A 20,181-nucleotide genomic window follows, 5' to 3' on the forward strand; every position below is an offset into this window, starting at 1 on the left:
CTGATATCTCCTCTCCTTCAACCCATCCATCAGATATTCCTTCATCTCTCTCACACCCTTTGCCCACCAGAACACCTAATCCCTATAGTGTTGCTCTTCCCGACTCCAGGTTCACTGTCAACCCTCCAACCCCTACCACTCAATCATATCTAGAGCTTTTACATTCTGATGTAAATGGCTGGTTGGAGATTCTGGGTGCTGCTCACCTTAACCATCTGGATGAGTATGCTACAAGCAACCTTTGGGATACCTTTCGTCAGGATATTCTGGTTAGGGCTACAGACACTCAGAGAAGGATCATGTCTGAAGCTCCTGGTATTCATGGTCTTCGGTTGGAAGCTGGTGAAAGCAGCTATCACCATCTCATCAGGAACAGAAGTGTTCTTGAGAAGAAGATACCTACAGATGAGTTGGAAGAAGAAAATCTCTGCAGAGACATCGTGGTGTGGAAACCATGGTTTCCTGTGCTGACTGGAGATTTTCAGTGGCTGTTTAACTGGTTCAGAATGAACCCTTCTGAAAAAGCACCTCACATGGTCTTTCCAGTAGTGGTTTATCCTGCTGAAGTTGCTGGTCCTACTCCTCCAACAAACCTAGCAGCTATTCTTCAAGCGTTGGAAGCTGGAACTTCTGAGCTGCCTGAACCAGAATATGCTAAGGCGACTTCTGAGTCAGACTCAGATGAGGAAATGGAAGATGCACAAGCTGAAGATCTTCCAGAAGATCACCCTGCTGAGATTGCTGTCCAGTTTGGCAGAAATTCAGGTGCCTCTTCTTCTGGTGAAACCTCAGCTCTGATGGAGACCTTGGAAGCTCTTCATTAGAATCAAGCTATGCTGGCTTCTCGTTTGGACGCGCAAGAAGTAGCCAATGCTGAGTTTCGCTCCTTCATGGCAAGGCAAGCTACAAGCACTGACGGGATTCATGATGTTCTGGCGCGGATTTTGCGTAGGCTAGGATCTTAGTCCTTTGGTCTTTGTAGTTTTCTTTCCTTGTTGCATCTGTTTTCCTGCATTCCTCTCTTGTAATCCTTTTTTGATTATCAATGAAAAGGTTCCTTGTTTTACATTTCATGGATTTTTATTTGTCGTTTTATTCATCTGAATCTTTTGATATATTCTTTTTGATGTTATGACAAAAAGGGGGAGAAGATAAATGATAAATGATTTGATTAATCTATCAGTTGCTGGGTAAAGCTCCCACACATTTACTAACAAGAACTGCAAGTTCTATATGGTTTAAGTGTTTTGCAGGTATAAAGAAGTGAAGAGAATCTTCAAAGCAAACACAAGAAGCAAAACCATAAGAAGTGTTATTCTGTAAAAAGAATAAGCTCATGGAAATTGAAGCAAGCCGAGTGCTGTCAAGCTTCAGAAATCAGAAGCAAGAAAGAAGAATGAATCAGAAGCACTGATAATAGAATTTGATCCATATTTGTCTATTTGCTTTGACAAAATTCTATTTGCTCTGATACATTATTTTAGCCTATATGGCTCTGATACATATCATGTGTTCTAATATACATTTTATGTTCTGACTCGTTCATGTTGACTTTTGTCGTTTAGTTTTTGTTCTGTAACATTTCAGGATGTAGAGATGCTCTGATGATGCTCTGGTACATTCAACAATGTTCTGATACAAATCTAGCATGAAGTGAGGTTGGTAGAAATTCAAGCTCTGAAGCTATCCGAGGGAAGCAGAAATCAGAAGCTGTGAATGTTCTAAAGATCCAGAAAACTCAAGTTCTGAAGCTGTCCTAAATGGAAGCAGAAATCAGAAGCTGTGAATGTTCTGAAGATCAAAGAAATTCAAGTTCTGAAGCTGTCCTAAATGGAAGCAGAAATCAGAAGCTGTGAATGTTCTGAAGATCAAAGAAATTCAAGTTCTGAAGCTGTCCTAGATGGAAGCAGGAATCAGAAGCTGTGAGTGTTCTAGGGATCTAAGGAAATTCTAGTTCTGAAGCTGTCCAATGGAAGCAGAAGTCAGAAGCTATGAATTCTCTAAAGACAGAAGCTTATGTGATCGTCTCTACCGAAATAATCAGGGAAGTCTTTTATTAAAGTTCTTCGAGTATTTATTTCAGGGGGAGATTATTTATCTCAGGGGGAGATTGTTAATCTCAGGGGGAGACATATTCATATGCTTATGCTATAGCTGTGTAATTTGTCTTTTGCCGTCTGCTCTTTCTGATCGCAAATTCATATCATTTATATATGTTTTTGTCATCATCAAAAAGGGGGAGATTGTTAGAACAAGATTTGTTCTGATCAATTATCTTAGTTTTGATGATAACAATAATATGAATTTTGCTTAAGATAATATGGTACTCTAATCCAATGCAATTTCCTTTTCAGGAAATATATAAAGAGTATGCATAATTCAGCGCTCAGAAGCTTTGTCTCAAAGGGTTCAGCATGCAACATCAGAACATGGTCTGGCAAGACATCAGAAGATGGTCGAAGCAGAATCAGAACATGGGTCTATGGAAGCATCAGAAGAACAAGAGAACAGAAGCACTGAAGTTCTGATGGTATCACGCTCAGAAGCACTTCAAGGTCAGAAGATCAGAAGATGCTTTGCACCAAGCTGTTTGACTCTGATGATATTCAAACGTTGTATTCACAAACATCAGATCAGAAGGAAGTACAAGTGGCAAGCTACGCTGACTGACAAAAGGAACGTTAAAAGCTATAATAGGCTACGTCAGTAGACACAGCGTGAACAAGGCTCGAGGTAGTTGACAAAAGCGAATAACATTAAATGCGATGCTGTACGGAACACGCAAAGCATTAAATGCACTCAACGGTCATCTTCTCCAACGCCTATAAATATGAAGTTCTGATGAGAAGCAAGGTTAACAATTCTGACGATTTGCAAAACAATTAACTTGCTGAAACTCTGTTCAAACTCAAAGCTCAGAATCTTCATCTTCATCAAAGCTCACTACATTGCTGTTGTAATATATTAGTGAGATTAAGCTTAAACGTTAAGAGAAATATCACAGTTTGTGATTATCGCTTTTAAGAAGCAATTGTAATACTCTTAGAATTGATTACATTAAGTTGTAAGGAACTAGAGTGATCGTGTGGATCAGAATACTCTAGGAAGTCTTAGAGGTTATCTAAGCAGGTTGTAACTAGAGTGATCGTGTGGATCAGTATACTCTAGAAAAGTCTTAGAGGGTATCTAAGCAGTTGTTCCTGGAGTGATCAGTGTGTGATCAGAAGACTCTGGAAGACTTAGTTGCTGACTAAGTGGAAAACCATTGTAATCCGTGCGATTAGTGGATTAAATCCTCAGTTGAGGTAAATCATCTCTGCGGGGGTGGACTGGAGTAGTTTAGTTAACAACGAACCAGGATAAAAATAACTGTGCAATTTATTTTTATCTGTCAAGTTTTTAAAGCTACACTTATTCAAACCCCCCCTTTCTAAGTGTTTTTCTATCCTTCAGCATGAGGTGTGAATCCCCCTACTCAAAAATAATAACATTCAGATTCAAAGGTCTTACAGTTGGGGAGGAGGCGAGATCATCCCAGGTTATCTCGTTTAGAGCATCTGATAAAAAAATTCACGAAGATGGGATACCAATGGTAAATCTTCCCTTGGTGCACCGATCTTTGAGAGACCTCGAGATGGAGGGTTAGATTCAGGAAATTTATGTCACAAGGAAAGTCCACTGCCGACCCCCAACGACTTTTCCTCCCTCATTTGTTGCTCATTCTAGTTCAAGAACAGTTAGGGAGCTTAAGTTCTATAACTCTGAAGAATAGATGATAACAAATTTGTACCGGATGCGGATGAGAGCTATTGTCTTGGCTTTTGGAGTCGTATAGAAGGGTGAGGTTTTGGCGCTTCAGTGTCTCCAGAAACAAAAAGAAAATCTCTAAGAGCGCCTTGGCGCGCTTGTTATCGAAATGGACATGGTTCTTCGTGAACTTGCAAGGTCTGCTAATATCTTGAGAGAAATAAGTGACGAGGTGTGAGTATTCCGGTACCCCTCTTTATTGGTTAAGAAGGTGAGGACGTTAATCTTGGGAATAAAGGAGAGAGGTACAACCTTGACGTCGATCTGACAGGTTGTTCAATAGAGAAACTACATTAACCAATGTAAATCGGACTTGATATTCTTCCCATAAGACAATAGGGGAGCTAGAGAAGTCCTTGAATGAAGCTTAAGATAGTTTGAAGACGGCTTAGAATAAATTATATGTGAGATGCAATCTAAAAAGGTTTACATGACTAAAGAGTATGTGAAAGTTGTGGAATTTATTTACTGTATTATTTAAGTGGTTTTTAAGAATGCCTTGAAACTAATGGAAATTTTTTATAATTGGATAAAATAAAGTTTAATATAATATCTCATGGTTCGGAAAATATAATTAGGGGTGTAAACGGATCAAAAAATCTAATTAAATCGACAATCCAAACCAAACTAAACCGAAATTAAATCGATTATTATTAGTTTGGTTTAAAAACCAAACCAATAAAAACCGATGTGGTTTGGTTCGATCATCGGTTTTAGTTTTTAGGAACCGCCAATCCGATGAACCGAACCAATGGAAATAATGACGCTCTAAATATTTTATTCTACCCATCATTAAACTTAAATTTTTTATCGGTCCAACCATTATCCATCTTTGTGTACATTTCCTTCCTTTAAGCAAAACACGTATCTAGAACCAAATTCTAAAGCATAGAAAGTAGAAACCATAAGTCACAAAAAAAATGCTTTCACAGAACTGCTGCTCTTGCTGCCCGCAACTATTGTTCCTTTCACTACCGTCATTCTAATATGTTATGGTCGTCTTCTTCGTGTTCAAGTTCTCTTTGTTAATTTTCATATTACTTTGTACTTTTTTTTCTTCTTTTTCTTCATCAAAATTCATCCAGGTCTTGTTACAAAATAGTTTTGATGCGTGTTTCAGGTGTAAAACATGTTAATGAATGTGCGTTTTGTTATATTCTATATGTTAAGCTTTGAAATCCCTTTCTAACTTTCTGATGCTAACTGTTAACTTTTATATTTGATAGTGAACTTATTTCATGATACAATAGAAATCATGTCACTATTTCGTATGGAATAAGAGCAACTTGTAATTTGTTTGAACAAATATAGCATGAAATAAATAACATAAAATGTAGGCTTAATTGTAATTTTGGCCCCCCTATTATTCGTTTTTTTGTGTTTTGGTCCCTTTATTTTAAAATCCGGAATTTTAGTTCCTATATTTTAGTTTTTTGAGGATTTTGGCCCCCCTGCAAATTTGAGGGCAATTTAAATGAAATGACGCTCACATTGATGATGTGTTAGTGTCAGTTCAACAATGAACTGTTCAAAAAATCTAATTTTATTTAAGATTTATGTTGAATATGTCATCAATTTGAGTTTCATTTTATTAAAAATTGCCTTCAGATTTGCAAGGGGACCAAAATCCTCAAAAAACTAAAATAAATGGACTAAAATTCTGGATTTAAAAATAGGGGGACCAAAACAAAAAAAAAACGGATAATAGGGGGACCAAAATTGCAATTAAGCCTAAAATGTATTATTTTAAAAAATAATAGTATAAAATACACCAAAAAACACGATAATAGAGAATATACGGATGAATATAATGTTTTAATAAATAATAGTTTAAAATACACAAAAAAATACGATAATGGAGAATATACGGATGAATATAATGTTTTAAAAAATAAACATTGTAAACCGATCTACCAAACCAAACCAAACCAAACCGGTTAGTTTGGTTCGGTTTCATTTTTGAAAAATGTTGAAAACCGAGTCAAACCAAACCGATGGAAATATCATTGGTTCGGACCTTTTTTAACTAAAAACCAATCCAAACCGATCCGATTACACCCCTAAAAATAATTATGACTTCAATAAATAAATAAATAAATGTGTTTTAGTATCATGTGATATTGATTAAATTAAATTATAACATGGGCAAGAAAAAGACATATATGAAACTATTCACTTCATTTTCTAAATCAATGTTTTCGTGAAGCTTATTTTGGTATTCATTGTTGTTGGTTGTGCTTTCTTCCATCATTTTGTTGTTTGCAAAATGTTTAAAATTTTCAGTGCTTCTGAGTTAGTATCTATTAATTTTCAGTTGGAATCTCTGCAGGATTTGAAATGGATCGGCTCTTTACAAGTTTAGTCAACGGAGATGCAACAAAATTGACCAATGTCTGAACGACTTGGACTTCAGCATCTGCGTCGAATCTCAAGAATTATTCCATTATGAATTGAAATAAATAAAGAGAATTTCTTCACCCACCTCCCAACCTTTTTGGCCACCTCCGGTGAATTTACCACAATACCCCTTGTTTCGGAAGTTCATTTCCGAAACTGTACTTTTTTTCTTGAAAAAGGTGTTTTCGGAAATGAACTTCCGAAAACGTGTTTTTTTTAATATAAAATATTGATTTCGGAGATGCATCTCCGAAATAAAGTGACTTTTTCAGAAAATGTGGTGTTTCGGAAGTTCATCTCCGAACGCACCCCCTGGGGAATTCGGAAATGAACTTCCGAAAATATGTCTGGACAGAATAAAATGAAAAACAACAACAATTCGCTTTATTTAATCGGGTGAAGATTACAACGATAATATTACATAAAATTAAAGTTACATATTGTTCAACACGGGTAAGTGGGGATGAGAGAGTGGTGGGGAGAAAAAAAGACTTCCAACGAAAATTAAAGCTACAATTCGCTTTATTTAATCGGGTGAAGATTACAACGATAATATTATCATCTTAGTTTTTGGAAGTGGTAACCCGGGCCGGAACATATGACGGAGGAGCTGGATGTCCGGAGGAAGAAGAACCGGAGGTACGTCCACCGCGACACAAAGGAGCCAATCAATGTAAGCTATAGTTTATCATTATCATCAGGGGACGTCATTACAAAAAATTGGGAAAAAAATCTTATTATTTTTAATCTTGATTTTTTAGAAATGACGTCCCCAGATGATAATGATAAACTATAGCTTACATTGATTGGCTCATTTGTCTCGCGGTGGACGTACCTCCGGTTCTTCTTCCTCCGGACATCCACCTCCTCCGTCATATGTTCCAGCCCCGGTTACCACTTCCAAAAACTAAGATGATAAATCCAATACAAAAACATTATTCGATACAATCCGAAATCAGAACAAAACAAGACACGTCAAACAAGACAAAAGCATGTTATTCTGCCCGACGAGCGTTACAAAATACACATCAGACAAAATAAAAACACGTTATTCTTCCCGACGAGCGAACTCCTCCGAATGAAGATAATTATACCAATCCTCATCCCACTCAGTATCAGAACCATCAGCGTTGATCACGCCTGAAGGCTGCGAAGCAGAACCAGTCAAAAGCTTCTTCTTCTCCTTCTTCTCCTTCACTTCCTTCACCTCCTTCACCTCCTTCACCTCTTTCACCTCTTTCACCTCTTTCACCTCCTTCTTTGAAGAACCCTTTCTTCCCTTAGCGTCAGTCCTGCGTGCTGGTTGGTTGCCTGACATGTTCCTGTAAACAATTGAAATTGATTAATATGAGAGACAAAATAAAAAACAAAAAAATTTGAACTTCTGATACATTTCGGAAGTTCATTTCCGAAAACTGGGATGGAGGTGTTTTCGGAAATGAACTTCCGAAACACCCCTGCGATGGGATTTTCTGCAACTTCCATGGCAGACCCCTAAACCAAACTTCAAAACAAATCAAAATGCTTCTAAACAACCTAAATACTACTAACAACCTAACCATATATCATTTATACAATTAAAACCCTAAATAACATGCATTTGAATAATAGATCTAAAAATTTCAAAACTTACAAAGTGTTAGGATTGAGGGCTTTTGAATGTTGTTTAGCAGTGTGATTGGAGCCTTGATGGAGCTTTGGAATTCTGTTTGCACAAATTTTCGCCTTTGCCACTTTTTGTTTTGATTTAGGGTAAATGATTGGGGGAGGGGGAGTGTTTTGATAAATCTGCAGAAATCGCAGTATTTCGGAAGTGCACTTCCGAAATGCTGTTTTCGGAAATGAACTTCCGAATTAAGAAAATTTTTAAAAAAAAAAAGCGCTTCGGAAGTTCATTTCCGAAGCAGGGGTATTTTGGGATTTTCGCTGGGGGTGACCCCCATAGGGAGGTGGCTAAAGAAATTTTCTAAATAAATCAAATACTGTAAAATAACATTACAGTAAATGTTATGAATTAATTAACTTATTTGTTGAAAGAGAGTGATTGATTTAAAACAAGATAAAGACAAACTTACAAAATTTCCATTACTCCAAAGTCACTCAAGCCAAACCCAGATAGAGAGTAAATTAGAGAAAGATAAAGAATTGAATTTTAGAGAATCCAAAACCCTAAATTGGTTATGTTGATTGAGAGTTCTGATAATTCAATCAGCACAAATGTGAAATCAAAGACTAAAGTTGTAATCGGTGAATATATAGTGTATTAAAACTTTTATTTCTCTTAAAGTTGTGTTGTAAGAACACAAAATGGACATAGAATATTAGATGATACTTTAGTAATTTAAACTTGTATTTTACAAAATAAACTAAAAAAGAAAATAATAAAAGTAATAATGACACAACCTTGTATGTGTTATAAAAAAGTTTTATAATTTAAAAAAAAAAATTACTATTATTTTCTTATATTATAAAAAATAGTACTACTTACCATGTATTCCATTTTGATGTCCACTTTTATATTGAAATAGCATCATTGTTTTATTTTTAATAGAAACTAAATTTGAAGATCATAATTTTATAGAAAATGCCATTATATAAAGTTTTAAAAAATGATATTGGCACAAAAAGACATACCACTGTTTTTTTTAACAAAAATAATGCTACATTGAAGTAAATACCATGTTTTCTTTTGGCTAGTAAATTAAGTCACCATATAAACCTTTGAATCCCAGGCTCATGATCCCAATGAAATGGCCGAAACAAAAACATTAACATTGTAAAGATATTAACCCCAAGATATAGCATCCCTGTAAGAAGCCAATGTGGATCATCCCTTATGTTACAGTGAAGCACCAAGAAATAGAATGGTATGGTGTAATATCTGAATTCTATGAGTGGAGCTGGTACAAGAACAGCAGCTGTAGCCAAAAAGTATGCCAATATCCATAATTTACTTCTAACTTTACCTGTATGAGAAAATATTATTGTTATAAATATAATCCCGCAAGCAATTGATCAAAACAAAATACTTAGTTTGGAAATGAACTAACCCAACATATGGATGATTGAAAGCCATGAATACGTGTAAACTGGGACGAGAAGATATCTAATTGACCAGTGAGCCATGATTACTTTCCTCCAGAGATAGAAAGGGTAATGGCGGTTATCAGCAAGAAGGTACGGATGCGCTACACTGCAAAAACCAATTGAAAGGCACTCAGCAAAACAATAAACATTAATCATGTCTTAGAATGCGTTATAATAGATTAAGTTGAGCTGTAAGTTGAGCATGCAATAATAGAATATTAGAATAAAATGCTTTTGGAAATATGACTGAATTGATCAGAATATGCACTTCATTATTGAAACATGAAAATACAGATTCTGCTTGCTACTAAGTTGGTGATATGAGTCAGATGTGACCTGAAAAAGTGTACAGACAAAATGCCAGCAATGAGGGCCAGGAACATCTGAATGTAACTAAGGGGCCTACTTCTCCAAAATGACTGAAACATGTCCACAGCATGGGTGAAAGTGAAATGCATGGGAGCCTGAGCCAAAACAGAAACTAAACCAAAATATAGCATCTGAGCAAAATGTGGAGAAACAGCATGTGCTTCTTTTGCACCTGCGTTGTCATTAAAATATGTTAAGAAGAGGGTCTTATGGGCCAAAAATATCACAAAGGATAAATAACAAGAAAAAGAATGTTACCCAGAACAATACTTCCATTCCAATAGACAAATAAAAGAAAGGCTATCAACACCATGAGATAGGGGCTAAATGAAATTAAAAGCTCCAACTTCATATGCCATATTGTTAAAAGTACTGTCCAAATTTCATCAAACAAATCTGCAAAATAATATTACAATGTGTATGAGCATAAAAGCATACAAGATTTTATTTTCTTACGTATATGAGCATAAAAGAGACCTTGCAGTTTTCAAGCAAACCTGAAGAGAATGAAGGAGAAGATGCATTTATCCTAGGCAGAGAGTACTCGGAAGTATTTACAGTTTTAGCAGATTTTCTCCTTTTAAGATTTAAACCCTTTGTACCAATAACATGTGTGAAATCATGTTCAACTGATACATCTGACTTGGCTGTTTTTGCATTGCCCTTTCTACGCATCAGAGAAATGTCTATTATACCAATGCATGCAACAAAAAGCACCCATATAATATTTGTTTGTCGAACAACAACTGCAAAGGCTCCAACCTACATAAACAATATTGGATGTGTTAATGCCACTCTATAAAATACAATTATGTATAGAATTATCTATATATGTTGCGGTGCTAAAGGTGAAATAGTCCACACATAAGAAGTGTCTAGACCTGCTCATCAACATATATAAAAAGGGAAAGAAGAAAATTGACTTACTAGTTTATAATCTAGACTAGAAGCAAACATACAGCAGAAAAGAGATAGAAAAGATCCATTTAAACTAAGAATAGCAATGAAAATAAAACTAATTCACATAAAATAATAATAGTTTTTATAGAGTTTTTTCTGGAATCAGATGATCACGAGGAATTGATTAAGTATATCTTGAATATACCGGGTCTTCCGATAATGATAAGAATACACTTTTCCCTCAGTTGTGTATGTACAAATTTATCTTAATAAGAAACAAACGAGGTCTGTGGCTCCGTGCAGTCAGTATGCTCAGTAACAAGTATCAAGTTATAATTATTAGGCATCTGTATCTGTAATCACATGATATTAAAATAAATGAACTTAAAAAAAAACAGTATATACACTAAGTTAAATCTAGATATCAATTTGTATACAAGTTTGCTACATAAAAGTGTAAATATACCTTACCAATGCACTTAACCAGTAATTCTTTTTCAAACTTGCAAGATACATAGCCAGCACAGCAGTAACGGATGCAACATCCGTATAATAAAGAAAAGTGAAGAACCAATGAAGGGGGTACAAGGATAGGACAACTGCATGAAGCATTGCCTTTCGGTCACCTAGAGTAGGTTTCAAGTGAATAATGATGTCATATATAATTATGCTGCATGTGATTGCTAAGAAACCATTGATTGATCGAAGAATGGAAGCAGAGCACACATCCAAAAATGATGAAGCAGCTTCTACACAGTATAAGCCTGGAAACAAAGAAGCAATATGGGCAAGTGAAAGATAGTACCTGCAAAAGTATTTATATTCGAAAGATCAACAGTCGTAATTGATACTACAATATTAGGTTTATGATAATGATTATCTGGCTAAAATTGTTTAAGTTCACTCAAATTCCCGATTTTCAAATTTACGCAGTACTTCAAATATCATCTTCTAGCAGAGCCAGAAAGTCATAGAATTTCGCAAACATTCAAAAATTTTAATTATTCAAAATGGCCCAGGTTCTTCCCCAGATGTGTTATATGTTTTTACTACTTCAACTTAACTGTATATTCATTAAGTAACCTTGTGGATGTTTCCATTTGTATGATTATTCATTTATTAATCACACTACAGTTAGATCATACAAAAAACCATCCAGTTATAAATTGCTAGATTAAAATTTTTCTTCCACCAAAAGTGCTTAACATATTCCTACAACTGCTTCCTTTCCAAGTGCTTACATGGGATATACGAGCCACAAATTGGTATCTCCTATCTAGTTAGTTGTTTCTGAAAGATTGCATATTTTCTGTTCTTCATCCTAAGATGTGTTCTTTCCACTCCCTTTTCATTTCATCATAATAAGCAGATTTTTTATTTTTGAATTAAGTGTACGAGAATCGAACCTAAGCCTTTCAAGCAAAGTGCTTTGTTCACTACCAGCTGAGCTAACATCCAAAGGCACATTACTATAGAAAAGCTATGTTTATTACTGAAAAAGCAGTATAATATACGCTATTGAGATCAAATGTTTCGTAAAGAGATAGCAGAACATACAGGCCAGGAGGGGTGGTAATCATAGGGTCCCAACTTCCAAAATTTCCCTTACAGTACTGCTGAGCCTGTGGTATATGAAATATCTCATCCTGCAAATCATGAATATCAGTTATGACAAATGAATGGTAAAATTCTTCAGTCATTTAAAATATCAGCAACTGTCTATTCCCAAGTAAATAAACTTTTTCTTACCATATATGGCTCGGTAACTATGCGATTGACCATTATGGTGATAGGAACAACCCATGAGCTCACTATTGCTGCAAGAGCTAGTTTACCCATTTCCCTCTTCTATCTTCGATGATAACAGTACCAGGATAACTACAATTCTATGTGTCAAAAAGTGCACATCAACGTCGTGTGCAAATGCAACAGCTAAGACTTAGCATGTTCAACCTGAACTGTCAAGCAAAAGTCCTTCCATGAACAACCAACAACGAAAACAAACTAATATAAAACTCATTACTGTAAAGAAGGTAGAGAAGCAAACTGATCCTAAAAACAGGTGGAAAATATAAAGTAAAATAAACTCCTGAAAACCTATTACTATTTATACATAAGAAAACAACTGTGTTTATAGCTAGACAAACAATTGAGTTCTTTATAAAAGAGCCAACTTGAAACATCACAAAACATGTTATATTCTAAAGACTAGTATTGTCATCCGTGGATTTCAAAAAATAGCGGTTTGTTCAAATTATGCTACATTACAAGCTATAGCTGCTATTTGACAACACTTTGTATTAAGGGTCTGTTTGGATAAACATCTTATTTGCAGCTTATAACACAAGTGCTTACAAAAATAAGCGCTAACGAATAAGCTCGTATAAGCCATTTTTATAACAAAAGATAAAGTGAATTTAAATGGTTTTTATGCAAGATATAAGTTGTTCTCATAAGCTATCTTGAAGAACTTATAAAATAAGTTTAAAAAAAGTTTATAAATAATGTCATAAGTTGTTTTGATAAAGTCTCCCAAGCAGTGTCACAAAACTTATGCCAATCCAAACCGACCTTAAATCATGTATCACGCAACTATAGTGCAGTTATTTTTTCACTATCTGACAACAATGCAAATAACGAACCAATGTCATATCTACTCAAACTCAACATCAACAACAATAGTTTCAAGATCTTAATCAAGCATTAAGCAATAGCATAATATACGAAATTCATTCAGGTATAAAGAAATTGAAGAGCATACCACTAGAAAATAAGAGATCAAGAAAATTTGTACTGAAAATCAAAACATTTCCAATCAACATTTGAAGGTAATGTACCAGCTTTCATTCAAAAATCAACATACTAAAATTTTGGTATATTGAATTAAATCGAGTGATTTTTCATCAATTTGCATAATGCTTACTACGAAATTGAATTTTCAAACATTGTGCTAGGAAGCAAAATTAAGCTGGATCGCATCCTCGTGTGCGCACCAAAAGATGGTAACGAAAATTCCGAAAAAATTAATGAAGAGGAAAACCTGGAGTTTAGGGAGGCCGGCGACGAACTCCGCCCGCGTATTCCGGCAGGCTTTTCGTTTCCCGGCGGGGTTGAGGTCAGTGCGACGGCAGCTTGTTTCTGAGATGGAAGGGCAAAAGCGGAAGTGAAGGATGGGCTTCTCCGAAACAGAGTAGACTGGGCTTGGGGTTAGAGACCCATTGTTTGTAAATAAATTAAATATCATTAATTATATAAGTAATAAAATTTAATCTATTTTAATATAATAAAGGGTTAATACTGAGGTAAATTCGATTTACCCCTGATAAATATATAGCACTTAGATCCCTGCAGCTGTAATTGGGAGGGATTTGAAATTATTTGATGTGAGAATTGACCCGAACTAAATTAGACGATTTAGTAAACTAAATAATAATAAATAATAATAATAATAATAATAATAATAATAATAAAGTTTATAAAAAATAAAAAATAAATAAATAATAAACTGCATTATTATTCTTTTTTAGATAATAAAAACAATCTTTTAAAATAATATTCATAGATTTAAAAGATACAATATTATTATTGTTAAACCTTTAAACAATATGTAAAAACATTAATTGATTTGATAGAAAACCACAAGTGGCCAAAATAAAGAAATACTTTCAATAAATAGATATTTCTAATAAAATCAAATACTATAATTTGTTTTCATAAGAAATATTTCACTTTTATTTTTGTTAACATATTTTTATTTAAATAAAACAATAAAATAATTATTTAAATATAATAATTGTTAAATAAAATAAACATAAGAGTAGTCAAGAGTAAAATGTTTGTACTAAACCAACATGACATAAAGTGATGGGAAGAAAGAAATTTTTTAGATAGATATAGACATAAGAATTTTTTTTACACACAGATGTCCACTTTTAATGGTGATGAAAACTTCTTATTCACACTCAAAGAAGACTATGTCCACTTTGAAGAACTGGAGGAACAAGAGTTTAATCTTCAAATAATTGTCCACTTTCAACAGCGCGACAACTACTTTGACATGCTCAATGAACTCATTTACCCCAATTTTGTCAAACATTTCTGGGTGAATGCATCCATTTAGCATTTCAGTCAAGATGCATGTGAAATCTAGTCTGAGGTCTTTGGATTCCCAATCATCACTACTCCAACACTTATTGTTAAAGCAATAAAGTGTGAAAAGAATGACTTTTGCATTGAGAAGTTCATAAGAGATATCCCCTTTGTCTCCGAATTTCTCAAACTTCTTTATGCCAGCCCTGAAAAACATGGAAATGCCTCACTCTCACTCCCTTGGTAAAAATCTTGCATCAATTGCTGGTGGCAAATTTTCTGCCAAGACAAAAGGATCAGGACCTGCTCACTCATGATGACAAGCATCTCATGTACTTCCTTCAAACAAGGGTTAAAGTTAAACTAGCTCTCACCATCTTCAACTTCTTGAAGTCAAAAATCATGATCCCTCACGAGGAAACATGTTTCTTCATTCCTTACGGACGAGTTCTTTCAGAAATTTTCTCTCAAGAAGGGATTGCTAAGAAGGTGGAAAAAGTAGGCTTAACTGATGCTCTTGTGACCTGTTGGGGCTTAAATCTCGATGGTGCTGAAAGCTCTGATGGTCAGAGGCGGAAGTCCAGAAAGATTGAGTCTGGAGCTGGATCCTCTGCTTGTTAGACTTTTCCCTTCTTATCTCCACGAATTTCTCCTCGAGAGATTTCCCCTTCTTGTCTCCGCCAACTTTTCCTCTGAACTATCTTTTCTCATATTATTTTTATCTTTTTCAGTACACATCTTGTAATTTTGATTGATTAATGAAATGTTTCCTGTCATTTTGAATCAATATTATTGTTTTTCAGTTTTATCTATCTATTTTTTTTATTGATGACAAAGAGGGAGAAATGAGAAACAATATGATTTTGATTCGTTGTTATCCTAAGATAAGTCCCAATTATTTAAACAAATAAGTGGATTAACTTATGAGGTTATTATGCTTAATTGAATTTTCTGCCAAGTGTGGATATTTTTCTCTTTCTCGATTAAGATCGTGTTAGTAATATTTTTGAGTAGTAAAGCGCTGCGGAAGTAAAGCAACTAAAGTATATTGCAGAAAATTAAAGAGAATAAGGATAGTCAAGGATAATTGTGCAAAGCATAGTTATTATAGTCATTTAGTTAAGGATTAATTGTTGCAATCATTACATGTGTCTGTTTTTGAAGTGGAAGGATCTCGTATAACCTTTTCTATTTTTTCTCTTAGATTTCTTAGTTATTTTTCTAGAGCTTTATTTTTAGTTTCAAGAATTGAAATTCTATTATTTGATGTTGAAATGATTTTTTCCAGTTTGGTTGTTTCTTCAGATAATCCCTTACATATTTTAAATAAATCATTGTAATAAAATTTAGAAGTTACCTCATCTTCCTGATGTTTTGTCATTATATAGATGTTGGTTTTTTCCTCTTCATTATCTGAGGATTCCATACCATTGTCTCCCCATGCGACACATGTCTTCTTCTCGTTGTGAATTCTTTTGGGTTTCTGATGGGTTAATGCAAAGACGACAATATGAAGATGACAAGAACTTACGCCAGTTTATACTCATGGGTTAATGCGCCCAACCTTGTCGTCTTCACCTCAGTAGTACCTTCATGGGTGATTTGGAGGATGTCCCACATTTCTTTAGCAATTTTGCAGTGAGAAACTTATAAGAATTCATCAAGACCAAGTGCGGTGGTGATAATGTTCTTAGCTTTCAAACTGTTTTGCTACAACAGTTTTTTTCAAGTTTTTTTTACTACAACACCATTAATTTTGTATGTAGGAACAAATGGTCCATCTTTCACAGTTTTCTAAATACCACAATTCATTCCTTCTATGAAGAATTTTATTTTCTCTTTCTATAACCCATACCTTTCTCCATTAAAGGATGGAGGTTTGATAGTGAATAGATTAAAGTCATCCATCCTCCTGAGAAATTAGTCCATAACAAGAGTTACGCTCTGATGCAACTTGTTGAACAAGTGACCTCAAGCACAAAGGCGGGGGGTGTGAAATATGGTTTTTTGAAAAGTGTGAATATTTTTCCCTTTCTCGATTAAGATCGTGTTAGTAATTTTTTTGAGCAGTAAAGCGTAGCGGAAGTAAAGTAAATAAGATATGTTGCAAAAAATTAAAGAAAATAATGATAGAAAGATTGCATTAGAGAGTTATCCAAGTTTGGCTGAATGTTGGCTTAATCTTGTCCCCAAGTGTTCTTCTTGAGATTTTTCACTATAGACTTGTGAGATTTTATCGGTTATGTCCATGAACCTTAATACAATATGACCTTTTGAATTTGAACAAACTTATTCTTAACCTATGGATGACTTTCACCCAACACCTAAGTTTTTCACCGGCTAAGTTTAATAAACCAATAACACAGATCTATGGTTGATCTCAAAAACCAAAACTTAATTTCTTAAAGGTATCATACCCTTAAGACTATCAACAACCAGCACAACCACTTACAAAATTATATTCTCCTCACAAATAAAATTTCACTATAAAGCATTAAGGTAACCAAAAGTGAAGAAAGAAAATTTCTAGAGAGATTAGAGAGATAAATTCCAAACAAATATGAAAATGTTGGAAAGTGGCATGATTTCAAGTGAGGAGACCTCCCTTTATTAAGTAATTGGAATCACTAGAAAAGGAAACAATTTATGGGTCCCAGTAACTATTTAATCGATTGATCTAATTAATTAAATTAAATAAATATGATCGTTATGATTCTCAAAATGGAAGGTTGTGATATATATGTTGTAGAAATTAAATCACCAGTACAAGTCAATCACTTCTACCTGCAAAATAATAAACAGTTAAACACACTTGAGGCGCGTAGATACACTGTCCTTATGGATTTATCTGCCTCATAAGCGCGAATCTTCCTGGATCCAATAGGTTGTTCCCAAAGAGCTTAATCGAGAATCTGCCTGTCCTTAGTATGAATCTGAGGTATTAGAACAACAAGAAATATTCTTTTAGATGGCTATAAGATTTCACCAGAAGAAAAAAATTTCAACAATTCATGTAGGTTTTATATATGGTCCTAAAGTAAGAGAGTCGTTTATATAAAAAACAAAGAAATAGGTTTTATTGACTTTGACTAAGTCAAGTCAGTATTAGAATATAATAATTATGAACCAAATTAAATATTGTTATAATTTATAAATAAATTAAATAATAACAATAATTTTCTTTAAAAATATTTGTCACTTTAAAATTAAAAGTAAATTTATTTAAAACTTCTAAAATATAATCAAAAAATTATAACAATATATTTATTGCCAATCATTTAGGAGTTGTAGAAATGTTTTGGGGCGTAAGTTTGATCTTTTTTAATCGATTAGACTAATCGAATAAATCAGGCAAAATCTCCCCTCTAGTCGTTTCTAGAGCCTCTAAGTTATTTGACACAACTTGCAAGACATTTTTAAATGTTTTTCTTTTAGGAAAAGTGTTTTTAGTGTGTGTGAGTTGAAGGAGTGAAAAACACTTAGAAAGGGGGGGGGGGTTGAATAAGGGTTGTTTCTAAAAATGACAGATAAAAAATAATCACACAGTGATTTTTATCCTGGTTCGTTGTTAATCAAACTACTCAAGTCCACCCCTTACAGAGTGATTTACCTCCACTGAGGATTTAATCCACTAATCAACCTTGATTACAATGGTTTTCCACTTAGACAACTTCTAAGTCTTCTAGAGTATACAAATCACAACTTGATCACTCTAGGAATTCCTTTTACAAAATAGTAAACAATATTACAAGCGTTTAATGTGCTTCTTAATAAGCTATAATCACCAAGTGATTTTTCTCTCAAGATTAAGTTCTAACACTCACTAAGATATTACAAGATTTGTGAGGTTGAAAATGAAGTTTCTTTGATGTTTGTGTGATAACGTTATGAACCAATTTTGGCAGCGTAAGTTCTCTTAGCGTGTGTTATATTTCTTCAGCACCCAGAACTTCTCTTTTATAGGCACTGAGAAAAGTGACCGTTGAATAGCATTAAATGCTTTACGTGAATAGTACACTGCTGCATTGAATGTTTCACTCTTTTGTCAACTACCTCGAGCCTTGTTTCAACTGCTCTTGCTGACTTTGCCTTTTGTAGCTTCTAACGTTCCTTTTGTCAGTCAGACATATTTGACGTTGTAGTTTTTTCATCTTGTACTTGCTTCTGGACTCAAACTATTAGAATGACGTTTGAATATCAGAGTCTTCAGTGTTGGTGCAGATGTAACTTCAGTCATCAGACTTTGGAAGTTCCTTGTAGCGTGATACCATCAGATCTTCAGAGCCTTGCTTCTGATTGCCATCTTCTGATGCCTTCCAGATCATGTTCTGATTTTCTCAAGACCATCTTCTGATGTCTTCCAGACCATGTTATGATGAAGCCATCCAGATCTTCTGGGTCAGAGCTTCTGAATGATGATTTAGTGCATACTTTTTTAGACTTTTCCTGAAATGGAAAACGTGAATAATTAGAGTACCACATTGTCTTATACAAAATTCATATATAATGTTATCATCAAAACTAGAAATATTGATTAGAACATTTCATGTTCTAACATGAGTTTCCTTAGTACTTTTAAGCTACTACCTTATTTTGACAATACTCAGTTCACTCAGACAGACCAACAAGCAAGACCTGGAGAGCTCTTACACATTTTCCCACATATATATATATAGGCTTCAAAAATTCTTGCTAGATAGTATCTGTTAGTATATGCACTTTAATCTTGAGTCCTCTTCTGCAAACACATATGAATCCTCATGCATTGTTGTCATCAAAACTTCCGATAGTGATCTTTATTAAACATTTATTCTCTTAAAAATCTTTATTAAAGGTTTATTCCCTTAAAAATAAGAATAAAAGGAAGATGCTAGGAGTCGAACTCATAAAAAATATAATTTAGTTTGAATTTAAAAGTAAAAGAAGGGAGGACGTCCAATTTTAAAAATTTCACTTCTAGTCAAAAACTTATTATATAATATATATTTTATTGTAATGTCAATTGGTGTTATGTTATCCTATCACACATTGAGTTAAATGCAATACTAATGAAGCCCCCACAAGGTAATTCAGATTTGTTCACATGTGGAGACATATATGATGATATAGTGCTAGCTATTGATCATGCTAGCTTCTATATCAACCATGACACTTTTTGGGACTCAGTCCCCAATTATTCTCAGAATGACTTCTTTAGAGATAATGTTAAAATCAATTATTTTTAAAAGTACAATTAAGAGAACACCATTCTTTTAGCAAGGTCGGCCCCTAATCTAAATAACCAGATTCATTCTATTCACAAACTATTCATATTTATAAAACTGTATACCAACTACAGTCTATCTCAAGTAATGCCCCCACAAAGATTTATCACGACTTTTAAACCAAAAACATTGACACTACATAGCCTCACAAAACAAGAAACACTGTACCAAGTAACGAAATACGTAAACATACATACACATTTATGTGGTTGACTTCACTTGACATGGTTGTTGTTTATTGATGACGTGAGTGAATTCCAAAATGAAG

The 20,181-nt window shown here is 34.2% G+C and overlaps 1 protein-coding gene across 2 annotated transcripts; it reads right to left on the bottom strand.

Annotated features, from left to right (window-relative positions):
* Positions 1-8,777: 8,777 nt before the first annotated feature.
* LOC131634483 (dol-P-Glc:Glc(2)Man(9)GlcNAc(2)-PP-Dol alpha-1,2-glucosyltransferase) lies at positions 8,778-13,770 on the bottom strand. 2 transcript variants are annotated; one of them, XM_058905153.1, is made up of 9 exons: positions 13,601-13,770; positions 12,310-12,513; positions 12,118-12,206; positions 11,032-11,365; positions 10,158-10,422; positions 9,919-10,056; positions 9,628-9,832; positions 9,255-9,397; positions 8,778-9,170 (listed from the first exon to the last, which is right to left on the bottom strand). In XM_058905153.1, the coding sequence occupies exons 2-9, from the start codon at positions 12,397-12,399 to the stop codon at positions 8,911-8,913; spliced, it is 1,524 nt and encodes a 507-aa protein (XP_058761136.1). In that variant the 5' UTR covers positions 12,400-12,513; positions 13,601-13,770; the 3' UTR covers positions 8,778-8,910. The 2 variants fall into 2 exon arrangements, with proteins under 2 accessions (XP_058761136.1, XP_058761135.1); XM_058905152.1 differs by having other exon boundaries at positions 12,310-12,518.
* Between the last annotated feature and the right edge of the window lie 6,411 nt (positions 13,771-20,181).

The sequence above is a fragment of the Vicia villosa genome, unplaced genomic scaffold, assembly GCF_029867415.1.
Source record: "Vicia villosa cultivar HV-30 ecotype Madison, WI unplaced genomic scaffold, Vvil1.0 ctg.001304F_1_1, whole genome shotgun sequence".
In the NCBI taxonomy this organism is placed as follows: Eukaryota; Viridiplantae; Streptophyta; class Magnoliopsida; order Fabales; family Fabaceae; genus Vicia; species Vicia villosa.

Bases quoted from the DNA above. Each gene is read 5' to 3' on its own strand.
- LOC131634483 (XM_058905153.1), bottom strand. From the start codon at position 12,399: ATGGGTAAACTAGCTCTTGCAGCAATAGTGAGCTCATGGGTTGTTCCT. The intron at 11,366-12,117 runs GTATGTTCTGCT...ATACTTTTGCAG, and splicing joins ATTACCACCCCTCCTGGCCT to GTACTATCTTTCACTTGCCC. The intron at 9,171-9,254 runs GTTAGTTCATTT...TTTCTCATACAG, and splicing joins TTCAATCATCCATATGTTGG to GTAAAGTTAGAAGTAAATTA.